Source organism: Acanthopagrus latus, chromosome 1 (assembly GCF_904848185.1).
Source record: "Acanthopagrus latus isolate v.2019 chromosome 1, fAcaLat1.1, whole genome shotgun sequence".
NCBI lineage: Eukaryota > Metazoa > Chordata > Actinopteri > Spariformes > Sparidae > Acanthopagrus > Acanthopagrus latus.
Window position 1 is genome coordinate 4,649,360 of NC_051039.1, and position 16,496 is coordinate 4,665,855.

The window sequence follows — 16,496 nt, forward strand, 5'->3', positions numbered from 1 at the left end:
GTTTATTTATTTCAGAGCGTTGGGCCAACTTTGGGGGGGTTAAATCTCAAATACGATTTCCCCCGAGTGGCTTAATTGAAAGCCAAGTCCTAAAGCCAGATGGTTTCATTTGTAAAGATTCAAGAGGGCGAGGAAAAACTGTCCCAGCAGAAATGTGATGATGTGCAGCATGGTTTTAGAAAAAAAAAAAAAAAAACTAAATAAAAAAAAAGTGACATTTTGACATCTAAATGGCAAAAAAAAAAAAATACAGGCTCCCAATTTCATGTGAGATTCTGAAAAAACGTTTAATTATTCATGATCAAGTGTCTTTTTGTTGCCAAGAGATACAAAACAAAGAGACTTTGTTCGTGAGGGAAGAAATTTTGTTTACAAAAAACACACAATGAAGCCTCAGCAGCACGAGTGGCAGCACAGACAGAGGCTGCAGAGAAGCTATAATACAACTATTTACATGAACTGCTCTGCAGTTCAAAGCCTCAGTAAGAATATTTATATTGAAATCATCCAAACCCCAATGAATTCCTGCATTTAGTAAAGAAGCACCTTTAGTTTCTGTTTTTGATATGTTGGGATACACTTGTGTTTAAAGGGTCAGTTCACCAAAATTGCAATAAAAAAAGGAAGATTTTGCCTCTTAACATTAGACATGCACCTAACTTTGGTCAACTGTAAAGGATTTTCAGTCTCCTTCACCTCACTCTCCATTACAGTGGACACTTAAAATGCAAAAGGCCATCTCAGTGTTTGGTTTGTCCATTCTGGGCTCCTGTAGAAATATGTTGGTGCAACGTGACGGAAGAGGACCTGCTCCCTCTGTGGCCTTTTCTAAGGTAACAAAAGCACAATGATTCTTAGTGTCAGCTGATGATTCACTAACGGAACTATAGTTATGAATAATATATCCCATTTTTGCCAACTGATCCTAGTAAATTCTACAGATTGGACCCTGAAAACAGGTTTTTAGAGACTTCACTCACACTGAACATTTCTTACTGGCACCATTTCGATCACAAGGGCGAATGTTGACCATGAAATGAACCCATGAAAAACCTCCCTGAACTCAACATATACAATTAGTTTTTCAGAACACAAGACACCTAATCTGAGGCCCAAAGTCAAGGCAGATACACCAGATGGTCAATAACTGACAAGCGGCCATGGTTGAAATATAAAATCTTAGTTTCTAGTGATTTACATTTGTTTTTCAAATTCCAAAGATACTGACAATAAACGATTCTGCAGCCAACTGGGCAACAGAAGGGGGACCACAGTGAGTGAAAGACCCTTCCCAACCTGATTAGGCTGAATATAACTTGGAGTTCCAGCTCCTCAGAGCTGAGTAGCAGGTTTATACGCCAATTCTATGGCAAGACATCAGCAATTTGGGAGAACTAACCCTTTGAGGCTCAGTGTACTTCTGAAAGGCACAAAGGAAAAATGTGTCAAAAAAATAAAAAAGGTATGACATCAGTTGCCGAACACATTTAATCAGACAAACTCTCCATTCTTGTTAAGAAGCACCATGGCACAAATTCAAAAGCTGATTGCACAGATTTATGACTCCTGATACAACTTGTGTTGATACACAAAGTCCCTGAAAAGAGTGAACCAAGGAGGTAAAGTAGCAACGCACACAAGTAGGAAAAAATGATTTACTTTGTACCAAAAGTGTATTTCTAGTTCAAAAAGGAAGTAAGTCAACATTCCTTCCTAATTGTGCGCTCTGCTACCCTTTTTCTCTTTATTTTTTCCTTTTGATTCCAATATCTTTTGGCGAGTCCTCATTTCAGAAAGCACAGTATGTTCCTCTCCAGGCTGAAAGGAATATTTAATAAAAAAGCACCAAACTTGTGAACGTCCTCTGTTTAGTTCTCCTTTCTTGTCACAAAAAAAAAGCAGTATCCATGGCAACAAGACCAAATAAATCCGACCCGGAGTTTTTCTGCCACTCCTCGTTATTCCACCCGCCCTGTTTTCACTGGATGCTAGGTGCCACGAGGTATCCGTTGAAGGTGATGTAAACATCCACGTCGTCACTGTAAACGGCGTTCTCCCGCTCCCTTTTGTAAAGTCGCACCCACACCTCGTCGTTCAGCGCCAGGTTCAGCATGACGCTCTGGCTCTGCATGATGGACCTCTCGCTGGGCTGAGCGTACAGGATCACCTGCTCCTTGTCGTTGTGCATCAGGTGGAGGTACGTCTCCTTAAAGTTCCAGGTGTGGATGTTGATGTTGAAGAAGTAGGTCCCCGGCACGTAGCAGTAGAACTTGCCCTTGAACATGTTGAAGTGCTCGTGCAGGTTGACGAACACCGTGTCGAACACCAGCGCCTGGTAGTAGTCCACGCTGTGCAGGGACTTGCGGCGTCCCACGGAGAAGGAAGAGTGGGGGATCTTGCAGGCGTCTCCGGGGGCGCCCGCCTGGCCTTTGCTGCCTTTATGGCCTACGGGGCCTCTGGCACCGGGGGGGCCCTCTATGCCGGGTTTGCCAGGTGTCCCCTTATCACCTCTGTCTCCTTTATCACCTGAACAGACAAGAAGAAACACGGGTGAGTGGTGACAACAGAACCACCATGGGCATCATCTGGACTTGTTTCCAGTAGGGTAAGTACCATAGTTTGGGATTATTTGAGGTTAATTTCCATCAAATGCTATGGTAATCATACTTATTTACTTCAGACAAGCGTTTCACATTTTAAAAAAAACAGACTAGCTGTGTTCACATGGATGGTAATATGCCACAATCAAAGAGATGTTCCTTTGTTAGAGGCTCTGGCTGGTAAACCGCCAATTAAAGTTTACATTTTACTCATTAAATGCTTTGTTTTGTCAGTAACACATACAATGAATTTATGGGAACGTCACGCTTAAATTGAATACCATCATGTTTCAAGCAGGCTGGACACTTCGCAGCGAGTGGAACCAACTGGCACTTGGTAAATGGACATGCATTTCTGTAGCGCCTTTTCAAAGTGCCTTCAAACACTTGTCACACACACACACACACACACACACACACGGCTGCCATGCAAGGTCCTGACCTGCTCATCAGGGGTAATTTGGGGTTCAGTATCTTGCTGAAGGATACTTCAACATGCAGATCCAGATTCAGCATGACACTGAATCAAACCTGCTTCCTCCTGATTGCTGAAGGACCCTTTGAGGCATGTAAAACGCACATCTACTTTATTTAATGTCAAGTAGGAATCCTCAAAATTAGAAAGACTTCAGTCAGGTAGAAGAAACACTGTCCATGAAACCAAAGCTACAGTTAAAGATTATATGTTTAGTTTCTTAATGTTTTGACTTGTTGGTCCCAGGTCATTGTACGGAAAGCCATGACCTGGATCTACTGCAATCAATACAAATCCAGAGGGAGTTTTTCTCATTCAGCTAAAAAAAAGAGTAATTACCAAAATATTGGGACTGCTACAGTGTGACTCCTGATAAAAAAAAAAAGCCCCATGTTTCAGATGAGTTGAGACATTTCACCCCTGAACTTTCATATAAATAATTGTTTGAGGGTCACTTGTGAGTCAGAACTTTGTTTTTCTTATTTTCTTTTCGATGAATCATCTCATGACCCATCAGATTTATCTTGTGACCCCCAGGAGAGGCACAACCTTTACATATCTGGACTAAAAATACCTCACTGTAAAATAGTAGTTATAACTAGCTCATTTTCAAACAGCTAGAGTAAAATTAAAAAAGGCTGACATAATGAAGCACCGGTAACAATCTAATCATTTAATGTATCAGGAAAGGTTCTGAGTTATTCTTCCACCAGAGTTTAATTTGGAGTTAGTAGAAACATTATTTGAGCTCTAAATGTGTTTTTTTTTTTTTGTTCCTCTTCATGGAGAATTAAATAGATTGCTCATTGTGATAACACAGCTGTCTCCTTTTGTCAGCCGAGATGGAAATTAGTCCTCATTGTATCCACCGACTGTCAAAGACTGCTTGATTTTTTTTATTTTTTCTATCACTAATTGGCTGAACCAGACGAGCACATGAAGAATATTTCTGATTTATGGATGTGAACTTGTGCAGCTGTGAAAAAAAAAAAAAAATCAATTAGTTTTGATCAAAGCTCTTGGTGCAAAAAAACACACCGTTCATTGTGACGTGCACACAAAGACACGAGACTTTCTGACTTTGATAAATGGTAACAGATCCCGAAATGGAAACAAATTGCAGCAGGGCTTTCACATGTCACAGCCCAAATCCCACCGATAAATCTGAAGCAATTTTGTTTAAAAAGCAATACTTGTATTTATTTTGTGCTCCTGATGGACTGAGAGACAAAATGTTCTGACAGGAATGTGTCAGGATGCCAGTAACTTTAAAAGCTGAGTCAGTGCTGAATCCTTTAATAACCTTTAGTGATCTCCACTAAAGGACCATTAGGAAGTGCAAGAACATTGGATTTCAAGCATTAGGGAAGGTCTTGTAAAACTAAAGGGCATCATAAAAAGGAAGGCAAGGCTTGAGAGGTGAGTTTTTTTAGTAGCGGTTCAAAAAAAAAAAAAAGGTCCAGTGCGTCGTGGCAACTCGTCCGCAGCAGCTCGGTCGAAGGTTTTTAAATAATGAAGTTCTACCCACCACTCAGAAGTCCATTTTCATCACTGAAGAGTGGATAAAATGTTCACAGAGGAAGTTTTATATCAGATCTATCATTATGGATTTATTGTACAAAGTCCCCCAAAAGACACCTGAGTTCCAGGCTGGATTATTCAGCTTCTGTAAAAGCTTTGACGGAGCTGCACGGCTGCCAGCTTTCACTGGGAAAAGAGTGAGGAGCTAAAATTAACATTTGAAAAGTTATGAAATCATTCCTGAATGATGCAAATTAGTCGTGTACAACTATGTGGAGTCTCAGGGGGTTAACAAGGGGGGGAAGGTATTTTGGTCATTTTGCTAAACAGGAGGAAGGAATCCAAATTGTCTCCAGTTTATATTCTACTTCTCATGCACCTCTAAAAATAATTTTAATAGTATTAAAATAGTCCGTTGGATGTTTAAGCCCTCAGTAGCTCTCCTTGTTCTTGCTGTATCCTGTTTAAACGCCACAACAGCCAAACACCAGCTGGGTTTTAAAATTATACCCGACTTGACAGCAAATGCTGAAAATGATGAATGAGCTCATGTATATCCTCCCGTCACCACTCCTAACGTGAAATGTTGCGGGGGCAAGTGAACATTTCGAGTGCCGCTATTGTTCCAAGTGTTCAAAAAAAAAAAAAACTCTCCACTCTGAAAATCAAGTGACACCGCTTATAGGACGTCATCTCCATATCACTCTGAAGCAGCTGCAATAAAAAGGAAAAAGAAACTGAAAAACAGGCCCGCAAGCTAAAAGAAACTCTCACTGAATGATAAACAGACTCAACTGTGAAACGAAAAACATCCAGTAATAGTTGGAGGAGATGTTGGTGACAGTTTTCACATTCAGTTGAGGGGTCATGCGCTTCTGTACTGGTTGGACTAAAGAAACTTCCCAAATAACCTGCTCCCTCCATGGCTGGCACGCTGAATATTATTTAGCTCCAAGTGCTCATGAGTTAAAAACACCTCTGGTTTGGCTGAACCACACAGGAAAGAAGCCACGCTGCTGCCCTTCGCTCACCCTGACCGTGACACTTCCTGGAGATCTGAGGCGAAACATACCAGCGATCCCCTGGACAGATGCTCGATGATCAGTCCAGCTGTGACCAGCGTCCACACAGAGAGTTAAAGCAGTTTCCACAAACAGCAGCTTAGCAGCACTTCTACGCTCGACGGCCATATATGGAGCTGAACCGCTTCTCCTGAAAATCAAGTAAGAGCCTTGTGCACAGTGAGACTGTGACCTCTCTTTACCTTTCAGTATCACAGGGGAGTAAGTTAATGTTTCTGCAAATACAGTTACAGTTTCAGCATTTGTCGATATCTTTCAGGGAGACACTGAGACATCTCCAACCGTGTTTGTGTTGACAGAACTCGTCTGTGGGGACCAAAGCAGGCGTTTTCAGCTAAAGCACGATCATTGATTGGTCCACTGTTTACGTTCATTCCGATAATGTCCTGCGTTTTTGCACGTGTGAGCGAGAGATGAGGCTAGCCAGCTAACTTAGCACAAAGCTTTGGGTAATACTGCAGTATGTTGTCATACTATAAACATATAAATAGCTTTGTTGTGGTAATGGTAGGAACGTGCCTGAGAACCAGTCCAAAACCACATAATATTTTAAGATTTCACAGATTTCACAAACACCTGTTTCAATAATGACAAAATGCCTCTTCAGGGATACTGAAACTGAAATGGGTTTCTTCCTTTTACCACCCTTTAAAGTTTCCTCAGTGAGGTGGGAAAAGGTGTTTTAAGGGACTTGGGCGTCAAGAGGGTGAGTGAAGATAAGAGAAACCTGCAGGCCAACCCTGCACCAACAGCACTACAGGTGGCCTTAATGCAGGTTAGTTGAACAGCCACTCAACTAGATTGCATAAAAAGTCTCTCAGTCAGGAAGAACAAGAGGAGAAAACCCAATCGGCTGTTTCACTGCCTCTCTTAAGCCTTCACAAAAAGGGGCGTCGGAGAACTCCCCAAGCTGCTCTTCATCTTTAATTAGCAGTCTGAATATACTGCAATCAGTCCACAGGGATTTTGCCATCTGGCTAAAATATAAAGAAGCTTCACATCTAAAATTAAGATTCCTGTTCCTGTCTGCAGAGTCAACATTTTTCCTTGAGGCATCAAGTCACAGTAAACATGTTGTACACTTCTTTTTTCTCCATTCATTCATTCATTCATTCATTCATTCATTCCACCTGTCTGCGGATTCAAGGTCCTTCCTGCTGTGAGGAGACACAAAAATAAATAAATAACAGAAAGGCTAACTGGGTGAGAGTTGAGTCATGATGACAAACCAACATTTACAAACACATTAGAAGTAATGTGACAGCAGGCAGCATTACAAAGACTCTTTGGGAGAAACGGTGCTTTGAAATAAACTCATTGCTCTGGAGACGTTTCTACGCTTTGTGTTTCTACTGTACTGACCCACATGCTCGCAGCAGATTGGATATGTGTCAAAAACCCTTGAAAGATTTTCTGCAAGGTAGGAGATTATCCCAAATCACAACATTTTAAAACTGTAATGCTAAAAGAGGAAAAGCAAGACACACTGACTTGACATGTTAAGGATTCAAATTGGCTCCAGAGGCTTCCTGCTGGTTAACATATGTTGTCATTTACGGCTAACAGACTGCAAATGTAGAAATCCCAAACGAGAGCTCACGTATTTTGTATTTCAACTGTACTTAAGCCAAGTGGAACCTCCTGAATGTCTGCAGGGTGTTTAAAAAAAAAAAAAAGGAAAAAAACAGTTTAATTCTGTAGCCGGTGATGTAAAAAAATAAAACGTGTGGGGGAAGTGATGTCTGTGTCCGTGACTGAGTGTTCTGCTTTCTGTCGAGAAAAATCTGGCTCCCCGCTCGCTAAGACCGAGAGATGGGCTGACGGGCTGATTGTGGGCCACGCCGTTCAAATCCAATCACCACAGCTTTGTGGGAGCAAACCCAACAGCACACAGTTCACAACACACACACAACAGCACATACACACTAACACTTAAAGCAGGCTTCACTGTTTTCAAGTGAGCGGTTCAGAGAAGACGGGGAGTGTGTGTGTTTGTGTGTGTGCACAAGAGCACAGCTAGCTTTCTTTCCATAGAATAGTTTCAGTGTAGTTTTCTGCCACATGAGCAGGATCAGGGCTGGGTGAAAGCGCCCGATGAGACCTCCTCATGTCCTCATCGCACAGCTGCAGCGCAGCAGCACTGTTTCACTGCCTCGTCTGTACAGAAGAGCAACAATAAACCTTTTCCACAGCAGCAACACTGACACAATAGAAGGTAAACACAGGTTTAATTATTGATTATTAATGTTCTGTTCCTTTTGGTGTAGCGGAGGCTTTGTAATGAGCAAACACGCCCAACAGCAGCACCTTGACTCTTTAATTAGTATCATTGGTCACACCTGGACTGGACTGTTGTATGTCAAACTGGCTGCTGTGAGAGAAGGTCTGCCTGACACATAACAGCTCCTGCCGCAGGGATTGATATCTCCCAGAAGTTTACTTTTTTATTATTATAAGACCTTGAACAAAGAAAGAGGACTTCTGAAAACATGTTTTTTTCATCTTTCTTGCAACAAAAGCACATGAAAATATGACCTGAATGTCAAATTACAATTTTGAGCCAGAATGAATTGAATCATTGAAAGCTTAATAAAAAGGTGCAAACATATTGTTGTGCAGTCGCCACTTCAACCTATTTAAGATCTATTTAATCATTATTATACAGCCAGGATGGTACAACTTAATGGTAGTTATAGTCCTTTTCCGTTAAATAAATAGGTGTGTTACATACTGAATCTTAAAAAAATAAAACAAAAGCAGAACTGAGGCGGAGTTCAGAGGATGAAAGTAGCCACACTCAGGAAAGAAGCTGCTCTGTCAGTCTGGTTGTCCAGCAGAGGAGACTTCTGTATTGCTTGGCAGACGGCAGCAGGTTAAACAGATTTTGACTGGAGTTCCTGTTTTGTTCATTATTGGACGTGTCTACACCACGTTTCATACCCAGATATGTAAGGACACTCCCACACAGGGTTTAAAAGCCTGCGACTCCCCTCCAGTTAGTCAGAAGTGAAGAAGCCTCTTGGATTGAAACGTCTTTATGAAACTCAAGTCCGATTTCCGATACGGCACTTAGGACACATAGCGTATGACCCAGATTTCACACATTTGTCGCGCAGACGTTGCCATGAAGATTTGTAGTTATCTCAGTAAGACGCAGTATTCCGAGTGTTTGCTCATTAGGAAGATCTTGGCGACATCTTCACAAACATTCCCCATATGTATTTCCTACACAACTCTTACCAAAGCCTGCTAGATGTTAGTTTATAGCCCATTAAAAAAAAATTACTGCTGCAGATGCAAAGAGAGTCGGCGATGTAAACTGTGTCCAAGACCTAAACTATAACTAAACTATGTGTCCATGCATTCTTCCTGCATGGGTGTGAGGCGAGAGAAGGGAAGTCAGAGCTTCTTTTCATGGTTCAGCAGTTGGACTGATTCGGGGGTTGATCGCAGGTCAGAACAGACTTGGCTTGTCCACTTATCAAAGGACCCAGCAGATAAAACAGCGGAGTGATGACACATCGTTTGGATCGCTCTTTTGCTTGAGTTGGCCGCTCTGGCTCTGATATTAGACACACATGTTCTCACAAATCCCTGTCTCCAGCTGCAGGAGTGTCGATCCTGGATATCAGAAAAATCCTTGTAGTTTTTAATCTCTTTTCCCTGGTAACTTTTTTTTCTGTTTCCCTCCCCCTGAGCTTAAAACATACACCTGCAGCAAACAAATACGTAAAAACAAGGCTACAGAATACAAACACACAAATATCATCTCATATAAGATGTCGCAGATTTGACTTGATAAGCGTGTCTGTGTTAATGCTGAGATGGTGATGCGATTCTACAAACAGATTAAAGGACGTGGTTCTGGTTTTTATGTGGTTTGTGAATTTCAAGCTAAAACAAGACGTCCTTTTTGGAGGTTTGGTCTCAGGTGGACGCTCCACTTGTCATACTTCTACTTCAATTTCTTCACTTACGGGTATATTCATATGTTGACGTGTATTTTCATCGTTGTTACTTGTCAGCCTCCTTCTTTCAAAAGAATCTTGAACCGATGTTGTTTTTTATTTGTAAGCGGTTCCAGGTTCTTTTTATCTGTCGAGTGTCTCATCAATGACGGTTTCACTTCTTTGTCTCAGTCACATTTAACCGTGAATGCGTGGCTACACTTCAGCGCCGCTGTTCCATTACAATATTCATGATTACTCTGCTGATTAAATAGAAGTCGTGCCAGACAGACCGCCATCTGGGAAAAGCAAGAAGTGACCTGATTAATCAAACCAAGCTTGAAAGCAGGAGATAGTAACACAGATAGAAGAATGTTTTTTTTGTTTTTTTTTCTTTTTCTGTGAATGAACATGCAACCACAAGCCTTAGTTTCGCTTCATGGACGGTATCTAAAAAGACACACATGTAAACAAGGTGGATTCCCATCTTGCAAGAACCAAAAGGACAAACTGGGGTATAAAGAAGTAAATAGAACAGACAGTAACTTCATGTCAGCAGTGCTCAGAGGCTAACCAAAGCTCTGGGGTACCTTTGAGGATGGTCATGTTGATGACGGTGCGGACCTCGGGCATCTGATACTGGGCTGTGGCCGCCGGCGGCTCCGAGTGGTCGCAGCACCGCCTGCAGAGTCTGGAAGGAGGTCTGGAGGGCGAGGGGACGCAGCAAACCAAGGGGAGGAGCAAAAGCAGCCTCGCACACACCGCCAACATGGCTGTCAACGCCTGGGAGGGGAACAAAACAGGAGAGTTATAGGAAGTGAGAAATGGAGGCGTGGCAAAGGAACACTTATGGTTCTCAAACCCATCACATAATACACAGTTTCTCCTGCTCAGAGGAATTTCCGAAAACAAGCGAAGCTTAAGCCAAACAGTGGAAAACCATCAACCCAAAGCCAACATTTTTGGGGTAATTTTGTTATGTTCTTCTTTATTCACATTCCTGTGGCGAGACAATATATTTCCACAACACCCACAGCAGAGTTGATGATACTGACAGTAATCATAACACTTTGATGGCATTTCTTATCAATAAAACAAGCAGAACTGTCTTTTTGCACTAAAAAAAACCATGTAGGGATACCAGGACAGTTATCTCAACAGACCAGAACGCAATGCAGCTGAAACATGCTGTGTGAATATGGAGTAAAGGTGAAGTCCCGGTGCTTACAACCCAGTCATCCAACTCAACATTCACAGCTCTGACAAACAAAACTCCTCCACATCTGAACTCTGGCTGCTGTTGGAAGATTTCTAGAAAATGGAGGAAAACCACGAGCACCCACGAACATCTTGCTTTTGTGTGCAGTGGGAAAGGTTGCAACGACATTCATTCCCTGGTCAAACGTCTCTGCGTCAGTCGCCGGGTGGTCTCCTATCAAACGTGATTGTGGGCGGACACATTAATCGCTGCTCCTTTTCATTAATCACATCATTCAGTTGGCTTTGAGTTTGAAAGAGACAGAGAAATAAAAGGCATGAAAAACCACCGTAACTAAGCAGGCGGGATGTCGAACAGGACACACCAGGAAAATAAAACGGAAAGGAAAACTTGTCTCTTGGTTTCCGTAGTGTTAACATGTTTTAAAAAACGTATTTATACACATTCATTTTGGTTTACAAATGGTATATATGAAAGTGTGGAACTCTTGGCGTGCATCGAGCATCACACACTGATAACACATCACGCTATACACATCTGATGGAGTATTTTCCATTTAACTTTCCCTTTAAGTTCTAATCACATAAAAAAATCTGTGGCATGAAATCCAAACCCACATGTGACAGATTGTCTCGTGACAACAGTTCTTGGGATTTAGAAATAAAAGCCAAGAGGAAAAGATATCTGGAACGATTTGAAAAAAGGAAAAAGAAGGGAGTGAAGTGGTGTCGGGTGTGAAAACATCAGCAGCTATTCTGTCACTCTTGGCATACTGTAACTCTTCTGTCGATCCAGATACAAACAAATATCAAACAAATTAGATGCAAGAAAGAATCATTTAAACTCAACAAAACGCACAAAAAAGCATGTTTTCAGTTGTCTGGAGACGCAACAAACCTTTGTTCACTGATAATCTGAGGTTACGAAGACACTTGTGGTGGATTTATAAAATAACACAAAACATATGGAACGTGTCTCGTGATTTTACCCAGAATGCTTTATTGTAATCTGAGTGCATATGTTTCCAGGATGGATAATCCTGTGGGAGCTGCAGGAGGTTTGACTCAAACCACTGAGTCACACGAGACCATGACGTGGCGTAGAAACCAACTGGCTCTGTAAGTATTGAGTTCCAGTGTTTCTCTCAGCACAATAACATCCTGTGATTACTAAAATCTGCCACTCAGAATCATCACCTGACTTGCTTCAGTTCTACAGTGGTTGACAGTATAATTTTGGTTTTCAAGCTCACATCTTTGGCCGTTTTGGGTTCGTTGAACCACTCTCCTAGTTGTGTTTAGTCTTTGGAGCATTTCCTGGTTACGTCACCAGATGTTTTACTTTTATGTCGTCACAATTTCTGCCACCCAGGCCCACGAAAGTGACGATCTACGCCACACAATGTCGCCATTTTCTCTCTTTCTTTCCTTCTTTTTCAGGTGCGGAAAGAATCTTGGGATATGTGAGGCCACGAAGGATGGTAGCGTTGCATCCTCCAAAAAGAGGGAAAAGAAGGAGCATTTGAAGGAGCCTTCAAATTGAGACAGCTGTCGCACGGCGTTGTGACGTGATTGGCCATCTAATCCTCCTCCGAAGGATGCAGACCCTGAACTGAGACAGCAAATGTTTCAACATTTCTACACTCGTAACCACCGATTGTGCTTCAGGAGACATCAGGAGATTAGTTGGCTAAATTTCCAGCCGTGTTTGCGCCGACAGAAGGGCGTCAGCCAAAATGTGATCTTTTCCTTACAATAACCAAGCAGCTTGTACGCCTGAACCTAACCAGACAATAAGCACAGATTTGTCACAAAATAAAATGTATTATCATAAAGATGAGCATAAGACAATGACATCAAACTGTTGACGCCGCATCTGTTCATTTTTTGGTCACATGGGGCAGAAAGACTCCGAGAAGACGACATATTACACATTTAGTTCAGAGGAATTTCTGGTCATCTCACATCTCTGTCTTCTATTCAGTTTTCACCGGCTCCTGAGAGGAATATCCAACTCTTCAGACGCTCCACTGTGTTCACCAGCCAGTGTCTAATTGTGTCTGTCTGTTGTTTGGCACTGGGGAGGTAGCACACAGCGGCTTTATCAGTGATTATCTCGCTGCAGGCAGCTGGTGGCTGCCGTGGGAAGCAAGCTGATGAGAGTGGAATTTGAGGACTCCTCGAACCAAAACAATGAGATAAAAAAAACAATCGTGGGATAAATCTCTAAAAGTCTCTGGCTTCCCCTCTTTTGTCTTTTTCACTCGACAGTGTATCATCTTTCCCCACTTTCCATCTCCTCCTCCCACTTTTCTGTTCTCTTGCCATTCAGCCTCACATCCAGCCTCCGAGATCTACACGTGTAACACAAATCCTCAGAGAAGCAAACGACGGAGAGAGCGAGAGAGCTGAAACAACAGGCGGATCAGAGCGAGAACGCGAAGAAAAACATCAACAGGATAGAGTAAGATGGGAGGGATAACAGAGCGGTTCCCAGGGGCCTTTTACAGTGACGGGTGAACGTTAACGGGATTTGAGATAATGGATGGAGCGTAACTGTGAGAGAACAGAATGACTGGAGCTCCTCCACAATGTTTTCATCTGACGACTGATGATGATGAAATATAAACCGCAACAGCTATGAATCAGCTTCACTATGAAAGCGAGCCAGGTGTCGGAGGGATACAACCACTCTCACTTACACGACATGTTGGAGAAGTTAGATCAGGTTATTCAAATGCTGCAGTAAATGTGTGTCACATTAGGAAAAAAGTTCATGAACTGGATGGTTGATGCAGCCTGAAAGTGCTCACAAAAACAATAGTAAAAAAAAAAAACAATCTGTGGATTCACTGCATGTGGCTTCAAACAAACCCACATGCTATTTGCATTTTTAGTCTGGGCTCTTGGTTGCAGCATCGGGCTCAAGCATTGATGTGTGTCACAGATAACTACCCCGGAGTGTAGAAAAAATTATTACTTCATGCATTTTGTATACGCGCAGGAGATTTATTAAACCTGCAGTGTGGGAGTTTTACATTCAAAGCCAAGGAGATAACTCTCTGGGTATCTCAGAGGATATAGTTTTTCAATCTGTCGTCTGGTCACCTTCCCACGCTGGTGCACCCGTAGTGATGCATTTTACATCACACCGCAAAGTTTGTTTCACCAGAGCTGCAGGAGAATGACAGAGTAGGCTGCGGCAATGGGCGTACGGCGGAATCTGTGGAAGTCATAAGCACGAAGGAAGTGTTTTGTGTAATTACTGTCACTGCCAGAAGCAGGAGACACAAGTTACACGCTGCAGGGTTCAGAAAGTTGGTGTAATTTGACAGGATTTTCCCCGTGGTCAACCACAGCACTGCAAACATTAACATAAAAATGGAATTTAACTCAACTTTTTAGGATCCATAGTTACGTTTAATCGGGTGGTGACCTCTAGTGGCCATAGTTATAATCACGCAGGCAAAGGAGTAAGTCAAGCGATGCATCATAAAGACCACACAGCGAGGAGGACGAGGAAGGACGTCTGGCTCAAACAAGCGCAGGACTTTTATCCACAGACTGCTGTTTGTGTGTGAAAGTCAACAGAGTTAACTCGCTTGCGTGTTTAAGTTCAGTCACGTACATTATATAACTGAAGTTACGCACACAATGAGGGTACGTGACTGAAGTTACGTAAGTAGCCTCATTATTTTAAGCCAAACCACAGCGTTTTCCTAAACCTCACCAAACTTACAGCCTCCAACAAATGTCTGGTTCACCACAGCTGGAGCTGCGATATAGCTCATGTCGGGAGTCGCTGCCAGTCAACCAAATCAGTTGTTAAAGTATGAAAATGTCTTTGAATTCTCATTTTTATAAACTACAAGAGGAGCTGTGACACATTTCGCCATGCATGAAGCCCGTGATACATGCAAGTGTTACTGACCCACTAACATATAATTAATTTAATTCGCCCCGCCAAATATTTAGCACCGCTTTTGTGATCACCTGATGATGTAACACTCTCCTCACGATTTGTGTAAGCATGTGTCTACAGTCAGTGTTTCACTGCTCATCACTCTCCACCCTCTCTGCAGCTCCAGGGCTCAATGTGGGTCAATCTGCAGGAGAGACCAGCTACTGACTTGTGATTAGAATCCAACAACAAACACTGAAATACTTTCTCCATCCTCTCACCATCCTTTTCTTTAAAAATAGATCCTGCAAACAGCCTTCACTGAGTGTGTGTGTGTGTGTGTGTGTGTGTGTGTGTGTGTGTGTGTGTGTAGGAGTTAGGTAACCTGATTTCCCCGACACTTCTGTGTGACAGCAGCTGAGAGTTGATGCCAGATTTATGAAATCATAACCTCCACGTTACCTTATCAGGCCCCAGGAAACCCCATCATAGCTGCCATGACTAATGAAGTGAACACACACACAGACACACACAGACACACACACACACACTCCCTGATAATAACCACAACACGCATGCACCAGTCATAATGAAGCAGCCACGTCTACAACGCCAGAGCATCAGTTTGGCATGCAGCTGCAGTCCGGATAAACACACACACGCATGCACACGCGCACACACACACACACACACATGCACTTTCAGAAACGTGTCAGTGAGATTGCGCGTGAGAACGTGCACGGCGATTTTTAGGGGGTAACTTTACACAAGAAAAAATTTTAAGAAAGCTGCTGCTGAGTTGGCGACTTGTGAATAACTTCTTCAGTCCCTGCACGTCGCTGCACGCACGCAAACGCGCCGCCGGCTGTTCTTCTTCTTCTTCTTCTTCTTCTTCTTCTTCTTCTTCTTCTTCTTCTCTTAATTTTTTGAAAACCTCCGGAGGATTACTGTGCAGAGTCGTGTCGGCCGTGAGATGGATTGTCATAAAGTCGCTGCTGTCACATCGCGTCAGTGTGTCTTGGTTTTTTTGCTTTTTCTTACCTGATGGAGTTTCACCACCGCGGAGGAGGAGGAAAAAAAACACAGACTGCCGGTGTCAGGCTGAGAGGAGGAACTACTGAACCTCTCTCACTCCCATGCACACACACTCTCTCTCTCTCTCCCTCCCTCCCTCTCTCTCTCTCTCCCTACACACACACCTCCATTCCTTCATTCCCTCATCAGACAACATCTAACATCAGTCTTTCCTCCCCCATCTCCTCTCCATCCTCCCTCCTCTTCCTCCTCCTCCTCCTCCTCCCTAAACTCCACATCCATCACTCTTACTTAAGAGAGTCAGAGACTGCTGCACATCCATCCAGAAGTTTTGTAACAGGGAGCTTAAATGCAGCATGAGGAAACTGTCACCACTCCAAAACAGAAATCCAGGTCAGCTCTCTCCCTCTTTCCCTCCTCCTCCTCCTCCTCCTCCTCCTCCTCCTCCTCCTCCTCTCTCTCTCTCCCTCTCCTGCGGTTCTGTGTCCATGACTCAGATTCTGGTCAGTATCACAGGCTTTTCCATCAGTGTGTCCCGTCCCCAGTTCCAACTCTGCATGCCAGGAATAACTACATTATATCACCTCTCATAAACTCCCAACTGTGGTTGTTAAATCACGCTTGCAAGAAGCTCTTTTATATCACTGTTATTTAATAAGAAATAAAAAAAAAAAATAAAACCACTGTCATCTCCGCTCTCATCTGATTCTCTTTCTA

The 16,496-nt window shown here is 42.8% G+C and overlaps 1 protein-coding gene and 1 long non-coding RNA gene across 4 annotated transcripts; one reads left to right on the plus strand and one right to left on the minus strand.

The window, feature by feature from the left end:
• Nucleotides 1-268: 268 nt before the first annotated feature.
• Nucleotides 269-16,161, minus strand: c1qtnf6b (C1q and TNF related 6b). Of its 3 annotated transcripts, none has more exons than XM_037114803.1 (3): nucleotides 15,786-16,161; nucleotides 10,216-10,408; nucleotides 269-2,526 (listed from the first exon to the last, which is right to left on the minus strand). In XM_037114803.1, the coding sequence occupies exons 2-3, from the start codon at nucleotides 10,394-10,396 to the stop codon at nucleotides 1,979-1,981; spliced, it is 729 nt and encodes a 242-aa protein (XP_036970698.1). In that variant the 5' UTR covers nucleotides 10,397-10,408; nucleotides 15,786-16,161; the 3' UTR covers nucleotides 269-1,978. The 3 variants fall into 3 exon arrangements, with proteins under 3 accessions (XP_036970698.1, XP_036970717.1, XP_036970709.1); XM_037114822.1 differs by lacking the exon at nucleotides 15,786-16,161 and adding an exon at nucleotides 15,207-15,615; XM_037114814.1 differs by lacking the exon at nucleotides 15,786-16,161 and adding an exon at nucleotides 12,809-14,100.
• LOC119028625 lies at nucleotides 10,416-12,697 on the plus strand. The gene is made up of 2 exons (XR_005077773.1): nucleotides 10,416-11,962; nucleotides 12,284-12,697. It is a non-coding gene; the product is annotated as an uncharacterized LOC119028625 (long non-coding RNA).
• Nucleotides 16,162-16,496: the final 335 nt, after the last annotated feature.